Source organism: Octopus sinensis, linkage group LG19 (assembly GCF_006345805.1).
Source record: "Octopus sinensis linkage group LG19, ASM634580v1, whole genome shotgun sequence".
In the NCBI taxonomy this organism is placed as follows: Eukaryota; Metazoa; Mollusca; class Cephalopoda; order Octopoda; family Octopodidae; genus Octopus; species Octopus sinensis.
In genome coordinates, this window is record NC_043015.1 from 17,066,769 (window position 1) to 17,082,353 (window position 15,585).

The following is a 15,585-nucleotide window of genomic DNA, read 5'->3' on the forward strand; positions in this document are numbered from 1 at the left end:
ATTATACACGGCTATATTCAAATTGTCATGTGTCATATGCTTTTGCAGTTCATTGATGACACTATAACAAAAAGTTTTGCCAATTAAACATGAGTATTCCCATCAGATGAAACCATAGCATTATTTTATTCTGACTTTTTCACTTTTCTTGGCAGATATATTGGAGTGGTTTGCCCATTGCTTCCCCCAACTGGATGGCCATTGGCCCACAGGGAGCTTATCCACCATCAACAAATCTTGTTTTTGGTCCTGCTGGGTGTCCAAACACCCTCATCACAAGAGTAGTAAACTACTGGAGCTGGTTTAGTTGCCAACCACGAAACTCGTAGTACTGGTTTACATGGTACCAGTAACAGGTCTCACAATCAAAAACAAAAGGGAGTGAAAATGGCAAGGTCTTGAAAATAAATCATATGAACAGGTTGTGGATCAAAGATGGCAAGAACTGTCCAGTTGTACAAATATAATTTTTGAAGTGAAGAGATTGCATGTTGTCATAATTTAGATTTTACTGGCCATACATCAAAAATTGCTCAAAGAATGCTCATTGAGTTTGAAATGAAAGTATGCTTTTCAGACTTTAAGAAGTTTCATTTGAATTATCTTGAATAGCAAACATGGATGAAACTCTCTTAACATTTGGTGTTCCAAGCAATCAAACTACTGGTATAGAAGGTACTATGAAGTCTACTGGACACGAAAAACCACATTATATGATTGTGTCAACATGTGCAGATGGAACAAAATTACCACCAATGTTAATTTCTGAAGGCAAAACAATGCCCAAAGAAAATTTATCCAGAGGTGCCTGTAGACACATACCTTTTATCTTTTGCTTGTTTCAGTTATTAGACTGTGGCCATGCTGGGGACTGCCTTGAATTTTTAGTTGAATGAATCAACCCCAGTACTTTTTTTATGCCTGATACTTATCCTATTGGTATCTTTTGCCAAACTGCTAAGTTAGAGGCATGCAAACACACCAACACTGGTTGTTAAGTTGTGGTCGGGGACAAACAAAGACACTACACATACACACATAACTGACTTCTTTCAGTTTCCATCTACTAAATCCACTCATAAGGCTTTGGTTGGCCCAAGACTATAGTAGAAGACACTTGCCCAAGGTGCCATGTGGTTGGGAAGCAAGCTTCTTAGCACACAGCCATGCCTGCGCCTATTCATGTAAAAAATTTGGTCAACATTTAAGGGATTATTAAAAAAGCATTCTCTTCTCCTTTGAGATTAGTTCAGAGCTATTAAAAAGAAAAATCTAATGAGTTGGTACAACTGGCTATTATACCTGGTGGCTTGACTAGTCAACTATTCGTATTTATATTAACAAAACAAACCCTTTAAGATTTTAATGTGAAAGGAATGGAACTGGATACCACTGGAAGCTTTTGCTACAACACCTACTGGGTGAAGGAATAGACTGACTCTTATGTGGGCGAAAAATTCATGTGAAAAATATAAGTGAAATAGGGATTAAGTCATTAAAGAAATGTATCAGCAACACAATGGATGGAAATGGGTATCTTGAAGGTTTTCAACCAAACTAAAAAACAGTAATCCTGTTTATTAATTTACAGTACTTTCTTATAAGAAAAATCTTTCAAATTTGACTGGCCTTTTTTCCCAAAACTCTCTCTTCAAAATAAAGGTCCAAAACCCAAAAAGAAGCAATTAAATGAAAAAGCTTTATGGCTTAGTATTTATTATTATGTTAAAAGTGGGTGTGGTTAACATCTTAATACTGTGTATTGTATATACCTTTGGTTTTTAATTTTGATTTTGGTGGGGGAAAATGCTTATAAGAATGGGGTTTTATAGCATGTTATGTGCCAATTTGAAAGATTTGCCCATAAATGACTGTCATTATTCACAACATATATACATGGTCTGGTCAATAAGTATCCAAACTGTTGCCATAGTAATGAAGCTAAAGCACACAGAGTGAAGCTGGCACAGATTAACCGTAAACTCTGCTGTGCATGCACACTAAGTTTTAACATTCTAGCTGACTTCCACTGTTTACAGCAGTGCTTAGAAGGAAGGTGTGTAGTGTGTGATCATCACATTGACCAAGGCAGAGAAAGCTGAGCAGACAATCTACATCGAAGTCTACAAAAAGTTTTGATTGTTCTCAACACAATCAATGAGATTTTGCGCAACTGAAACCTGAGTGTCATTTTAGTCAGCTGAAAGCAGTTTTGGCACAAACTTGACAGATATGCATCTCATACCCAAATCTTCAATGATAATGGACTGAACTGTAACTAATCTGCACATCCTCTGATAACTCAGGGATGGTGATTCAACAATTTCTCCTCACAGCTGCACACATCTGTGATGTTTTTCTCAGTTCTGCTAGTTGTGGGTCTCCCATAACATTCATCAATATTGACATTTTTTCGGCCATCTTGGAAACATCTGAACCACTCGTACACTTGTGTGCAGCTCATACACGCCTCCCCATACACTTTCTGCAACTCTGTATTGGCCTCTGTGTAGGTATCACCATGACAATTTTCTCTGTCATGGTTAATGTGATGATAACATGCTACATGCATTCTAAGCACTGATGTAAAGAGCAGAAGTGAGCTAGAATGTTAAAACTTAGTGTGCATGCACAGCTGAGTTCAAGGCCAATCTTTGCCAAGCTGCTTCACTCTGTGTGCTTTAGCTTCGTTACTATGGCAACAGTCTAAATACTTAATGGTCAGACCCTGTATATGTAAAATAGTAAAACTATTTATGAATCACTCTATTTACTTTGACAGTATGTGTGTTCGATCTAATTTGTCCACTAAATTTTCCTCATTTTCATATGATTCTGTAGTTTTCATATTTGCTTCATATAATTCTATAGTTTTCATATTTGTTATATATAAATCTATAGTTTTCATATTTGTTACTTATTATAGGCCAGTTTATTTGGTGTTGACCTGTTTGTTCGAGTCCTTACCACTGGATTTTGGCCTACACAGTCTGCACCACCAAGATGTAATATCCCACAAGCTCCCAGATCAGCCTTCGAAACTTTTAGACGGTATTTCAAACAATGAACATTTTTGTATCTATAATTTTGTATGCTTTTATGTTTGTGTATATTTTCTTGGTCACACTGAGTACCTATTTGCCTGTCTCTCTTTCTCTCTCCACGCACATTTAATACCCACTTTTCCATGCTTCCATGGATCAGGCAGATTTTCTACAACCATATACCTTTCCTATCGCCATCCCTCACCTGTTAGCAAGTAAGGTAATAATTAATTCCCCATGACCAGACATGTTTTCCATAGAAAACTGGAAATGAACAACACTGTTTATATGACAATAATGGTAATTTACAACCAATACATGGTGTCAAGACAAATACACTCGTGCAGACACATAACTGGCTTCTTTCAGTTTCTGTATACCAAATCCACTCAAAGCTTTGGTTAGCCTGGCAACTATAGTGGAAGACACTTGCCTAAGATGTGACATACCCATACCTATACACTCATGCATACACATACACACAAATCAACCTTCACCACTTCTACTATCACCAACACAACCACCATCTACACCAAAATCAATACAATCAGTCCTATTAGCAGCCCACCAGATCTTTGATGACCAACAGTAACAATGTGTACAGGATAAGCAATTCCATCTAAAATAAAACATGACATGAGACTGTGTGTGTTTTAAAAGTTAAATGGTATGTCAACAATTATTGATTGAAGACTAAGCAATAACAATACAATTAACAAGAACAGTATAGTCACTACCATCACTAATCCCTAGACCAACACAGTCAACATCACCACTACCAACCAATCAATTTTTTAATAACTAGCAACAATAATAATGTTAATGGTTTCAAATTTTGCCAGAAGGGCAGCCATTTTGAGGGAGGGGATGAGTCGATTACACCAATCCCAGTGTTGAACTGGTACTTATTTATCAACCCCAAAAGGATGAAAAGCTAAGTCAACCTCAGCAGAATTTGAACTCAGATCAGAGTGACAGGCAAAATACCACTAAGCATTTCATCCAACGTGCTAACGATTCTGCCAGCTTGCTGCCTTAACAATAATAATAATATCAGCATTGCAGAAATATTTGTAGCTACATATGCTGTATGTCAAAACTTGTATGTGTGAGTTGTGGAGTTTTTTTTATGTCTCAGATAAGAGGTGAAGTGCCCATGAATCTGGTAACCATTCATCTTACTTTAATCATACACAACTTGCTGGACTTGTGAAAGCTTAATGGAAAACATTAAAAAACTCTTATATATTTGCAAGGAAGCCTTCGCTTTCGTCGCATCCTGGTGGTTTTACTTGTTTCAGTTGACTGTGGTCATGCTGGAGCACCACCCTTTTGTCAAAGAAATTGACTCCTGGACTTATTTCCTGTAAGCCTGGTGCTTATTCAATCCTGCCGAACTGCTAAGTTATGGGGATGCAAACACACCAACATTGGTTGTCAAGTGATGGTGGTGGGAGGACACACACATAAATATATCATCATCATCATCATCGTTTAACGTCCGCTTTCCATGCTAGCATGGGTTGGACGGTTCAACTGGGATCTGGGGAGCCCGAAGGCTGCACCAGGCCAGTCAGATCTGGCAGTGTTTCTACAGCTGGATGCCCTTCCTAACGCCAACCACTCCGAGAGTGTAGTGGGTGATTTTATGTGCCACCTGCACAGGTGCCAGACAAGGCTGGCGAACGGCCACGCTCGGATGGTGTTTTTTATGTGTCACCGACACAGGTGCCAGACGAGGCTGGCGGACGGCCACGCTCGGATGGTGTTTGTTACGTGCCCACAGCACGGAGGCCAGTCGATGCAGTACTGGCTACGGCCACGTTCGGATGGTTTACCTATGTGCCACCGGCACTGGTACCACAAAGATACAAATTCCATTGATGTTCATCTATTTTGATTTGGTTTGATTTTCACTTGCCTCAACAGGTCTTCACAAGTGTCCCAAGAAGGAAGGTATGCACAGGTGGACTGACTACGTCCCAGGTAGGGGCCACAGGTTATGGCCTCACTAGTCTTGCCGGGTCTTCTCACGCACAGCATACTTCCATAGATCTCGGTCTCTAGTCATTTCCTTGGTGAGACCTAAAGTTCGAAGGTCGTGCTTCACCACCTTGTCTCAGGTTTTCCTGGGTCTACCTCTTCCACAGGTTCCCTCAACTGCTAGGGTGTAGCACTTTTGCACACAACTATCTTCAGCCATTCTCGTCACATGACCATACCAGCGCAGACGTCTCTCTTGCACACCATAACTGATGCTTCTTAGGTTCAACTTTTCTCTCAAGGTACTTACACTCTGTCGATTATGAACACTGACATTACACATCCATCGGAGCATACTGGCTTCATTTCTTGCGAGCTTACGCATATCCTCAGCAGTCACGGCTCATGTTTCACTACCATGTAGCATGGCTGTACGTACACATGCATCATACAGTCTGCCTTTTACTCTGAGCGAGAGGCCTTTTGTCACCAGCAGGGGTAAGAGCTCTCTAAACTTTGCCCAGGCTATTCTTACTCTAGCAGTTACACTTTCAGCACACCCACCCCCGCTAATGACTTGGTCACCTAGGTAGCGGAAGCTATCAACTACTTCTAGTTTATCTCCCTGGAACGTGGTAGAAGTTGGTCTCTGCACATTTCCAGTGTTTATTGCTCCTGAGCATCTACCACAGACAAAAACTATTTTCCTAGTTAGCCTTCCTTTGACATTGCTGCACCTCTTATGTGTCCATAGCTTACACTTGGCGCACCTTTTTTACAGATCGAGCAGGGCCATCTACCTGAAGTCGTTTGTGATTGGTCCACCTTCCTACTTATTAGGACTTTGGTTTTGGCTAGGTTGATTCTAAGGCCCTTCGATTCTAATCCTTGTTTCCACACCTGAAACTTCTCCTCCAGTTCTGATAGTGACTCAGCAATTAGAGCAAGGTCATCAGCATAGAGGAGCTCCCAGGGGCATCCTGTCTTGAATTCCTCCGTTATTGCCTGGAGGACTATGATAAATAGGAGGGGACTGAGGACTGAACCTTGGTGGACCCCAACCTCTACCCGGAATTCTTCACTGTACTCGTTGCCAACCCTCACCTTACTAGCAGCGTCTCTGTACATGGCTTGCACAGCTCTCACTAACCATTCATTTATCCCTAGTTTCCTCATTGACCACCATTATAATTATTAGGGAATATTACTTCCAAGTACACAGGAAAAAGACATTCAAAAAAGATTTACTAAAATGAACCTCTCTCAATGTTTAATTTGTATATATAAAAGTAATTTTAGAGACAGAACCACCTTCAACTCAACTAACACTGAAACGTTTTATACCTACCACTCCATAAAAAGTTAAAAATTAAATCTTATACTAACTATATCTTTTCTGAATCCTGTATTTTCCGTTTATAAGACTACATGTGTTTCATGAAAGTATGTTGGTATTGATTAGATACAAGGTATCTAGTTTCAATACTTAGAGACAGAACCACGATAAAAGTGGCTTGTTCCTGTGATGCATTCATTTCCGGTTCCCCTGACAGTACTATATGAAGCAATAGATACACCAGTAGAACTTTTTCACATTTATTTGTAGTACCTCCTATACATAGGTATTATCAAACGCTGATTTTACCTTATTTGCAAGATGTAGCGTTGTCTAATTTTTGCTGAGGAAAGAAAAGATAAGTTAACATTCGTTTTATTTTTGTCTCTATTTTTATTTCATTATTATTTCATTTTTATTTTGTATTTGTGTATTCATTATTCGGAACCTTTACTCGTATTTTTTCTCTTTAAAATTTTTTTCCTTAAATATTTTTTTTTTCTTAAATGTTTATTCCTTGAATTTTTAATATTCAGTTATTATTTTTAGTTGTTATTTGTATTTCTATCCATTTGTACATGTTAAGTAAGATTATATTTAAGATATATTACGGAAGTATATAAGAGATAGGGGTAGTGAAAAATGTTGAGGAATCCAGACCTGAAGATTGGGAGTATGTCGACCCAAGTAAGTATTGAAACTAGATACCTCGTATCTAATCAATACCGACGTTCTTTCATGAAACATGTGTAGTCTTATAATAAATGGAAAATACAGGATTAAGAATATAGTTGGTATAAGATTTCATTTTTAACTTTTTATGGAGTGGTCGGTATAAAACCTTTCAATGTTGGTTGAGTTGAAGGTGGTTCTGTCTTTAAATTTACTTTTATATATCATCATCATCATTTAACATCCGTTTTCATTACCAACATATATATATATACATACATACATTACATTCACATATAATATGAAGGGCTTCTTTCAGTTTCCATCTACCAAATCCACTCACAAGGTCCTGAAAAAAAAAAGAATGGAGAGGGGTTTGTTTGTAGAGAAAACATTAAATGTGCCTGAAAAACAACATGGTCTTTCGCCCCCAGTAAAAGACATGAGAAACTATCAAACAAAGTACTGGTGGGTGGGGGAAAGTAGAGAGAACTGGATCCTTCTAGAACTCCCTGAATGAAAACCTAAACACCTCAGAGCCTTTCCCTGTATTCATTACTAAATCTCTTTTCCTCTTTTCCATTGTTAAAAGTAAAGAAAAGATTGGTTGTATTTCAGTGCAATTATCATTTTAAATGATTGCAGCTTTCCTTTCCCTGTCTTTATTGCTTCACTCCTTTTCTCTACGGTTAAGTGAGTGAAAGTACGTGGCTCAGTGGTTAGGGGTATTTGACCCATGATCATAAGGTCATGAGTACGATACCTGGCAGTGAGCTGTGTTCTTGAATAAGGCACTTTACTTCTCCTTGCTGCAGCCCACTCAGCTAGCAAAAATGAGTTGTAGCTGTAATCCAAACGGGCCAGCCTCATGACATTCTGTGTGAGGCTGAATCTCCCTGAGAACTACGTTAATGGTATGCATGTCTGTGGAGTACTCAGCCACTTGTGCGTTAATCTAATCCTCATGTGGTAATGAAAAATGAAAGTGACATCCAATATTTGCTCTAGTTATTTGTCTTTGATTTAACAGTGTGTCTGTGTATCTACTTTTCTTTCAATGTATGTATCAGTCTACTCTGAAAATACTGACAAACATTTAAAAACACAAAATGAATGCCAACTTTCTTTCAGTCACCACTCATTGTCTCTTTCTTTCAGTCTCACTTCCTCTCTGTCCCTCCTCTCTCCCACTTTTAATTTATCAGTGTGTGTAGTGTGAGGTTCACAGCTATTTGCTGAGAGAGAGAGAGGCAGACAGACAGGCAGATAATGCAACATTTCTTTTTGCAATTTCCATATTTTCAATGGCTTTATCTTAAATCATCAAAAAGGAAAAGTTTTCCAACATTTTCTGTATAAGAATGGTTCCATTCTCTTTCACTATTATTCTCTGTCCACTCCTTTCACTCAATCTATCTCTCTTAATCTCTCTCTTTTCTCCCTCCCTCCTCTATGTCGCCTTGCCTCTAACTGTCTTCCTGTAGTATATTTCTCATACCTCTCAGCACTATCAATCTCCCCCCCCCCTCTCTCTCTCTCACTTCAACTATACTTCCGCTGCTTCTGTTCCTCCCCTCTCTCTCCTGCTTTGCTACTCACTTCAACTATACCTCCTCTGCTTAACACCTTTTATTTCTCTTTTTCTTTGTACCTCTCCCTTCAAACTTTTTACCTCTTCCTTTGAAGTAAGTGTGACACACACCACAGGTATGTACAAAAGAAAAGTTGGCGTATTAATATTATTGATGATGATGATACTGCCTCCTATTTCATTTCCATTCTTACATCCAAAGACTATTTTTTGCTCTCCCAAAACTTCTTTTTTTTTAAAACTATTTATTTGTTTTATATGATTGTTGATCGCCAATGCTATTGGATTTACCTACAAATCAAGATGTCAGGAAAGAAGCCATCATGCAAATTTGATAGCAGTAGTGCAAGAAGGAATAATAAAGGGCTTACATTGGATATTAAACTAGAAAAATAATTATTAGGGACAAAAAAAGTATTATTACCAAAAGGCAATCTTTATATCCAACTTAATATGGTTGTTAGAATGCCAAATACTGCAGTATTAACTTTGAGACATATCATAGCAAACAAGAATCTTTGATTATGGGTATTACCAGATCACATGATTTTGGTCTGCTGGACGTTTTGAGTGGCAGGTATTGGTGACTGCATACAAGCTAAATCTCACTACCACAGTATATAGACTATCAGTGTCCTTTCAATCATGCTTATTAAAAAATAATTGTTAGTGATAGAAACAGTATTAGTACCAAAAGGTAATCTTTATATACAATTTAATGTGTATGATGATTTGCAGACCTTGGATTTGCACAGCATCAAAATGGACTGATGAAGTTGCTGGTAATTACTCAGAGCAGTTGAAATGAATTCATTGCTAGCAAGAACAATACACCAGAGCAGCTGTACAATGATGATGAAAATGTACTTTTCTGGAAATTGATACATGCTAAAAATTTTATTTCTCAAGAAGTAAAATCGATACCAGGATTCAAAGCTTCCAAAACTCATCTGACACTTATTGGAGGAAATACCCCTGTGATATGAAATTAAATCCTCCTCCTCATGTATGAGAGGTGTTCATTAAAGATTTTCCCTGACCCATTTCCAGTTATTGCAGAACTTGTACGGGTATAATCATACATGTCACTTTGTAAATTGCAGCTTCTCACAGGTATTCATTTGTCTTTTACCATGGTTGAAGTGGACTAAAGTGTTATAATGGAGACAGTTTAATGCAGATCAGTGATCAGGTTCTTATGCTTTAAAAGTCATACACCAAAAGAGACTTTTGATGAAATGAAAGAAGTTTATGTTGACGATGCACCATTGTATGACATAGTCAAGCACTGGCATCACCAGTTCAAATGTGGTTGGACCTCAGTGGAAACTGCTCCTCCTCCTAGATGACCACATTCCGCCATTGATGACAACACCGTCCATAAAGTAGAAGCCACCATTTTGGGGGATCGCTGCATAACTCTTCAGCAACAAGCCTAAGAAGTGAAGACAGGTGTAGGATCTATGGAAAAAAATTATTCACAACCATTTGCACATGTGAAAGTTGTCTGCACAATGGATTCCCCAGATGCTCACACCTTTTCAGAAGGAGGAATGAGTCAGTTGCTCCCAGGCTCCTTTGGCAATGTGTCAAGAAAACAAGGACTTTTTCAGCAGACTTATCACACAGGATGAAACATGGATCCGTCACTATGATCCTGAGACTAAAGTCCAGTCGAAATAATGAAAGCATGATAACTCACCACCTCCAAAAAAGGCTTCTGTCCAACCCTCAGCAGGTATAGTGATGATTGATTTTCTGGCAAAGGACACTTTGAAAAGTGTAATGTGCATTTCTTATATATTCTAGATGTTGAACTTGGGTATGGACACTAGTTATCTCCGCATGCTACAAGCTAGTAGAGTCAAAGGATTGATTAGGGTCAGATTTAGAAGTGCTTCAAAGAAGTTTATTGAATCTTGGTAATAGATTTTAATAACTTCATTACAATGATTTGTTTTATAGAACTAGCCCAAAGAGGATACACATCAAGACACAATCAAATGCTAAGGGAGTTCATACATTTGATAAGCACGGCAAGAGTAAAATCCATAGCACCAAAATTTCCAACAACATTATACTCAGCAGGAGACAAACAAATCATGGCCTGGAACAAGTATGCCATATGGGGCACAAGAATAGTCTTCTGGATGGTGTAGATGACTGGGAGTACTCAGCAGACATTCCAGGATCAACAAAAACAACCAGAAATCATCAGGAAGAGTGACTTGAGGCCAGTTAACATACACTATTCCAGTTCGTCAAAGCAACTGATTTTGATTGAACTCACTTTTGCCATTTGGAAGCAGCATACGTTTTCAAGACCAAAATATATGCCAGTCTGTCCAACAGCCTGATGGAAGCCAGTTCTGGGTCAAGGTTCTCATTGTAGAGGTTGGACTCAGAGGTTTTGTGAGCAAATCTACTTACAATTTATTGAAACAACTCTCAGTCTCTGGGATGAACTGGACTAAAGCCCTAAAAGGAATATCAGATGGAATGCTGTTCCAGCTGGATCTGGTGGAGGAGCAATGAAAACAAACACCATACTGTTTGAAGGCAGTATTTTTGTATTTTAACACTAAGGGAAGTAACTCGGAGTGAGTCATTGTGGTAGTGTTGATGTTTCACCAATTACATGACAATGCTATTAAGTATAAGTTTGAAAACTGATTCAGATCTCCAAGTGGTTTTAAGTGCATAAGTTTTCGATATCCAAGTGGCTAAATATTGTCAGCAGAAGAGCACCAAGGAGTCATGACCAAGATGACCCGCCTTCCCATCCTTAGAGTGTAAGAAGTTGAAGACTGAAACAGTTGGATGAGAGGAGTTTCTTCTCTGAAGACCGTCTGCTGTTCGGCTCTCTTGAGAGTTTCTTACCACTGCTTAATTAAAAATATCAGTATTGTTTTTAAATGACTTTGTTTATTTTCCATATTTACGTTCAGATTTTCTGTTATATTACCAAAACAGTAATTTTCCTTCAGTTGTAATTGTGAGTATGAATTATATGAAACAATGCTTATTGGTAACTCTAATTCAATCCTTGAATAATACGTAAATAACTATATTAAATTTTCAAAATAATTAAAATTGGCTGTTGTGAAAATGAAATTATAGTTCCAAAATAATATGACACTTACTTTCTATTTTTAGACTTTGACAAACTAATCTTTTATCTTGGCAATATTTATTTAATGTTTTCCTACAATGTATAACTAAGGGTTTTTTTTTTTTTTTTATTTCATAGATTTTATCTTGCTAAACACAGTGGCAGACAGTTAACACTACAACCACAACTTGGTTCAGCTGATTTGCATGCTTGTTTCTATGGTCCCCGTAAAGAAGAAAGTAGTGATGGTGCTAGTGCCAGTTCATCAAAAGGGCCTCGTAAACACATTATTCAAGTATCATCATTCCAGATGTGTGTCTTAATGCTATTCAATACCCATGGGAAAATGACCTATGAGGTCAGTAAATTTCTTATAAATTTCTCTTTTAAGTAGAATTCAGAATATTATTACTAATAATATTGCAACAATTAAACCTGAAATTTTCATTTATGTAGCAATCATTTGTTTGAAACAGTTGACACTTGACTTCTTGTCCATCATATTGATACAATCATTAACTATCTATCTTAGTGTCTTTCTTTCTTTCTATCTTATTTCCTTTTTCAGTAACTGTCCAAGGACTGCATCATGCTCCAATGTCTGGTTTCTTCAGTTAGATGCCCTTCCTAATGCCAACTACTTTACAGTTTGTACTAGTTGCTGCTTTTGTGGCACCATGGTCACCACGTAGCTCACAAGATTAAGATCCCCTCTACAGTAGAGAGAGAGAGGTGTGAGCAGCAGGATAATAATAATAATACACTAAACAGATAAAGGATAAGAATAAGGGATATGACATGTGGGTGAGTAGATTGTAAGAGTGTGAGGGAATTGATATGTAAACAGAGTATGTGTAACATTAACTTGCAAATAAAAAGTGTGCAAGAGAAGCAGATATGAATGGACGACATCTCTTTGCTGACAATGTGCTACTTACCAAGAGAGAATAGTATATGGAACAAGAAAATGGTGGTCTATGGTTGGTATATGGCTGAGCAGGAAATGCTGTTGTTAAATTGGTGATGATGATCACTTTCAGTATTTCTAAAGTAGAATTTTCATACTACATTAGAAAGGGACTGATAGGACAGTTTAATTATGAGAACTTCCACCTAAATCTGCTTTACAAAACTGCTTAAACTCCTGTTCACAATGTTTTAACTAACTCTGTCTTTGAAAAATATTGTGGGAAAGTTAAAACTTAGTCATTAAGTCATATTCAGAAATAGAACTTGGTTTTGTAGTTTAATACATGTCATCATGATCATCATTTAATGTCTGTTTTCCATGCTAGCATGGATGGTTTGATGAGCTGACCAGCTGAAAGGCTGTTCAGGTTCCATGTCTGTTTTGGCATGGTTTCTTTGGCTGGATGCCCTTCCTAACACCAACTACTTTACAGAGTCTATTAGGTGCTTTTATGCAACACCAGTATGGGTACTTTTTATGTGGCACCAGCTCTTACAAACCCTTAAGATTAGGGAATCTCAGCTGGAGAGGGTTGCAAGGGATGAGCCTGCATGCAAGGGCAACCATGCTTTTACTTTGCTCGACATGTCTTATCAAGCACAGCAAACCACCTGGAGTCTTGGCCCCCTGTCATCCCCTTTGTGAGTCTCAACATTTGTAGATCCCTTCTCACCACTTCCTGGATTTACCCCATCTATATTGTTCCTTCTACAATTAGTTGCACCTCTTCTTGCAACTGTCCTCATTCATATGCATTACACTGCATCTGATGCTACATATACCAAGTTTTTCTCTCAAATCACCTATACTCTGTTGTATATGCACACTGACATTACCCATCCAGCGAAGCATATTGGCTTCATTTCTTTCAAGTCTTTGTATATCCCCAGTAGTCACAGTCCATGTCTCACTGCCATGTAGCATAGCTGTCCATACACAGGCATCGTACAATCTGCCTTTCACTCTGAGGGAGAGGCCCTTTGTTACTAACAGAGGTAGTAGTTCTCTGAACTTAGCCTAGCCTATTCTTATTCTAGCAGCTATGCTTTCAGAACAACCACCCACACTACTAACTTAGTCACCTAAGTAATGGAAACTGTCTACCACTTTTAAGGATCCCTCCAGGCATATGAGGGAGTCTATTTTTTGTACATTCCTGGTGTTTAATGTACCTGTACATCTGCCACATGTAAAGATTACTTTCTTCATTAGTAGTCCAGTGATACTGCTGCACCTCTTATGTGTCCATTGCTTGCACTGAGTATACCTTATGGAGTTTCTCCCAGCACTTTTTCTACTTATCGAGCAAGGCATCTCCCTGAAGCAATCTGCTATTTGTCTGTTTTCCTACTTATCAATACTTTGGTCTTCACTATATTAACTCTAAGGCCCTTTGATTCTAAGTCTTTCTTCCATACCTGATATTTTTTCTTCTAGTTCTGATAGTGATTCAGCATTAAGAACAAAGTCATCAGCATAGAGGAGCTCCCAGGGGCAGCCAGACTTAAATTCTTTTGTTAAAGCTTGGAGAACCATGATGAGAGCAGGTTAAGAACCAATCCCAGGTGGACTCCTACTGGTACACTAACTCCTTGCTATACTCATTGTTGACTCTCACCTTAATAATGACATCCCTGTCTATGGCTTATACAGCTCTCACTAACCACTCGTCTAGCCCTAGCTTCCACATTGCCCACCATGTAAGGGAGCAAGGACCCCACTCAAAAGCTTTCTCCATGTCATCAAAAGCCAGAAATAGGTTTATTTTTTGGCCAAGTCTTTCTCCTGCAGCAGCCTCACCAGAAAGATAGCATTAGTGGTGCTTCTCCTTGGCACAAATCCGAACTACATCTCATCTATTCTTTCTTTCTCATTAATTGAGCTGTGGCCCTTTCTGCTACTTTCATCACCTGATCTAGCAACTTGATACCCCTGTAATTATTTCTGTCCAGGGCATCACCTTTGCCTTTGTAACAATTGACTATATTGCTGCTACACCAATCATTGGCTATGATTCCCTCATGGATAACCTGATTAACTATACAGGTGACCAGGTTATATCTCACTCCACCAGAGATTTTAAGCATCTCAGCAGTGATTCCTAATGAGCTGGAGGCTTTCCCTTTCTTCATATCCTTAATTGCTTTATCTTCTAAGCTACTGTTGATTTGAATAGCTGGTACCTCTGTGGGGTCCACAATAGGTAGGTTTTCCTCCCATGTAATCAGAAAAGAAGACAGGACAGGAAAATGGCCTTGTTTGATATGCAGAAAAGGAGTTGGTAGGAACTCTATATACTGTACCCAGTGTAAAGCATGGGTACATATCTCCTCTTGCAGAGGATTGGTAATACATAGTAGTTCAGAAATTGGCTCAACCATTTGTGGTGAAAACATGCATTGAAATGATGGTATTGATAGAGGCTGGGATCTTTGTATGCTTATATATATGCACAGAGAGAGAGAGAGAGAGTGTGTATGTGTGTGTGTAAACTGCAAAACTTATATTAGCTGCTTTCCTTTTCACCCATCTCTTATTTCTCTGCAACATCTCATCTCTATCTTTGAAGCCCACATACCATTCATCATCACTCCTCTTCTAGCCTATGTTTTCAAGACTTCATTTGTCCATCCTCATCACTCTACTTATGCCCATCTTCACTTATTCATTTATCTCACCACTTGTGATGCTCACTGCTGTACATTACTCCTCTCTCCTCTTTTCTCTCACTGTCCTTTTTCCAATGCCTCTCTGCTACCTCTTAATACTCCCTTTTTGGCCTACCTAATTTCCACATCACTTTTCAATGATTCTCTGGCTTTTTGCTGCTCTCATCTGTTTTCTCTTTCATATTTACCTTCCCTTTGTATCTTCTGC

The 15,585-nt window shown here is 38.4% G+C and overlaps 1 protein-coding gene across 1 annotated transcript in view; it reads left to right on the forward strand.

Moving 5' to 3' along the window:
• The first annotated feature begins 602 nt into the window (after positions 1-602).
• The window catches only part of LOC115222337 (cullin-3-A), a 30,257-nt gene continuing 15,274 nt past the window's right edge, over positions 603-15,585 (forward strand). The window contains exons 1-3 of the mRNA XM_036511250.1: positions 603-644; positions 2,927-3,051; positions 11,877-12,096. Coding sequence (XP_036367143.1) covers positions 618-644; positions 2,927-3,051; positions 11,877-12,096 — 372 coding nt within the window. The 5' untranslated portion in view covers positions 603-617. The remainder of the gene's footprint in view (positions 645-2,926; positions 3,052-11,876; positions 12,097-15,585) is intronic.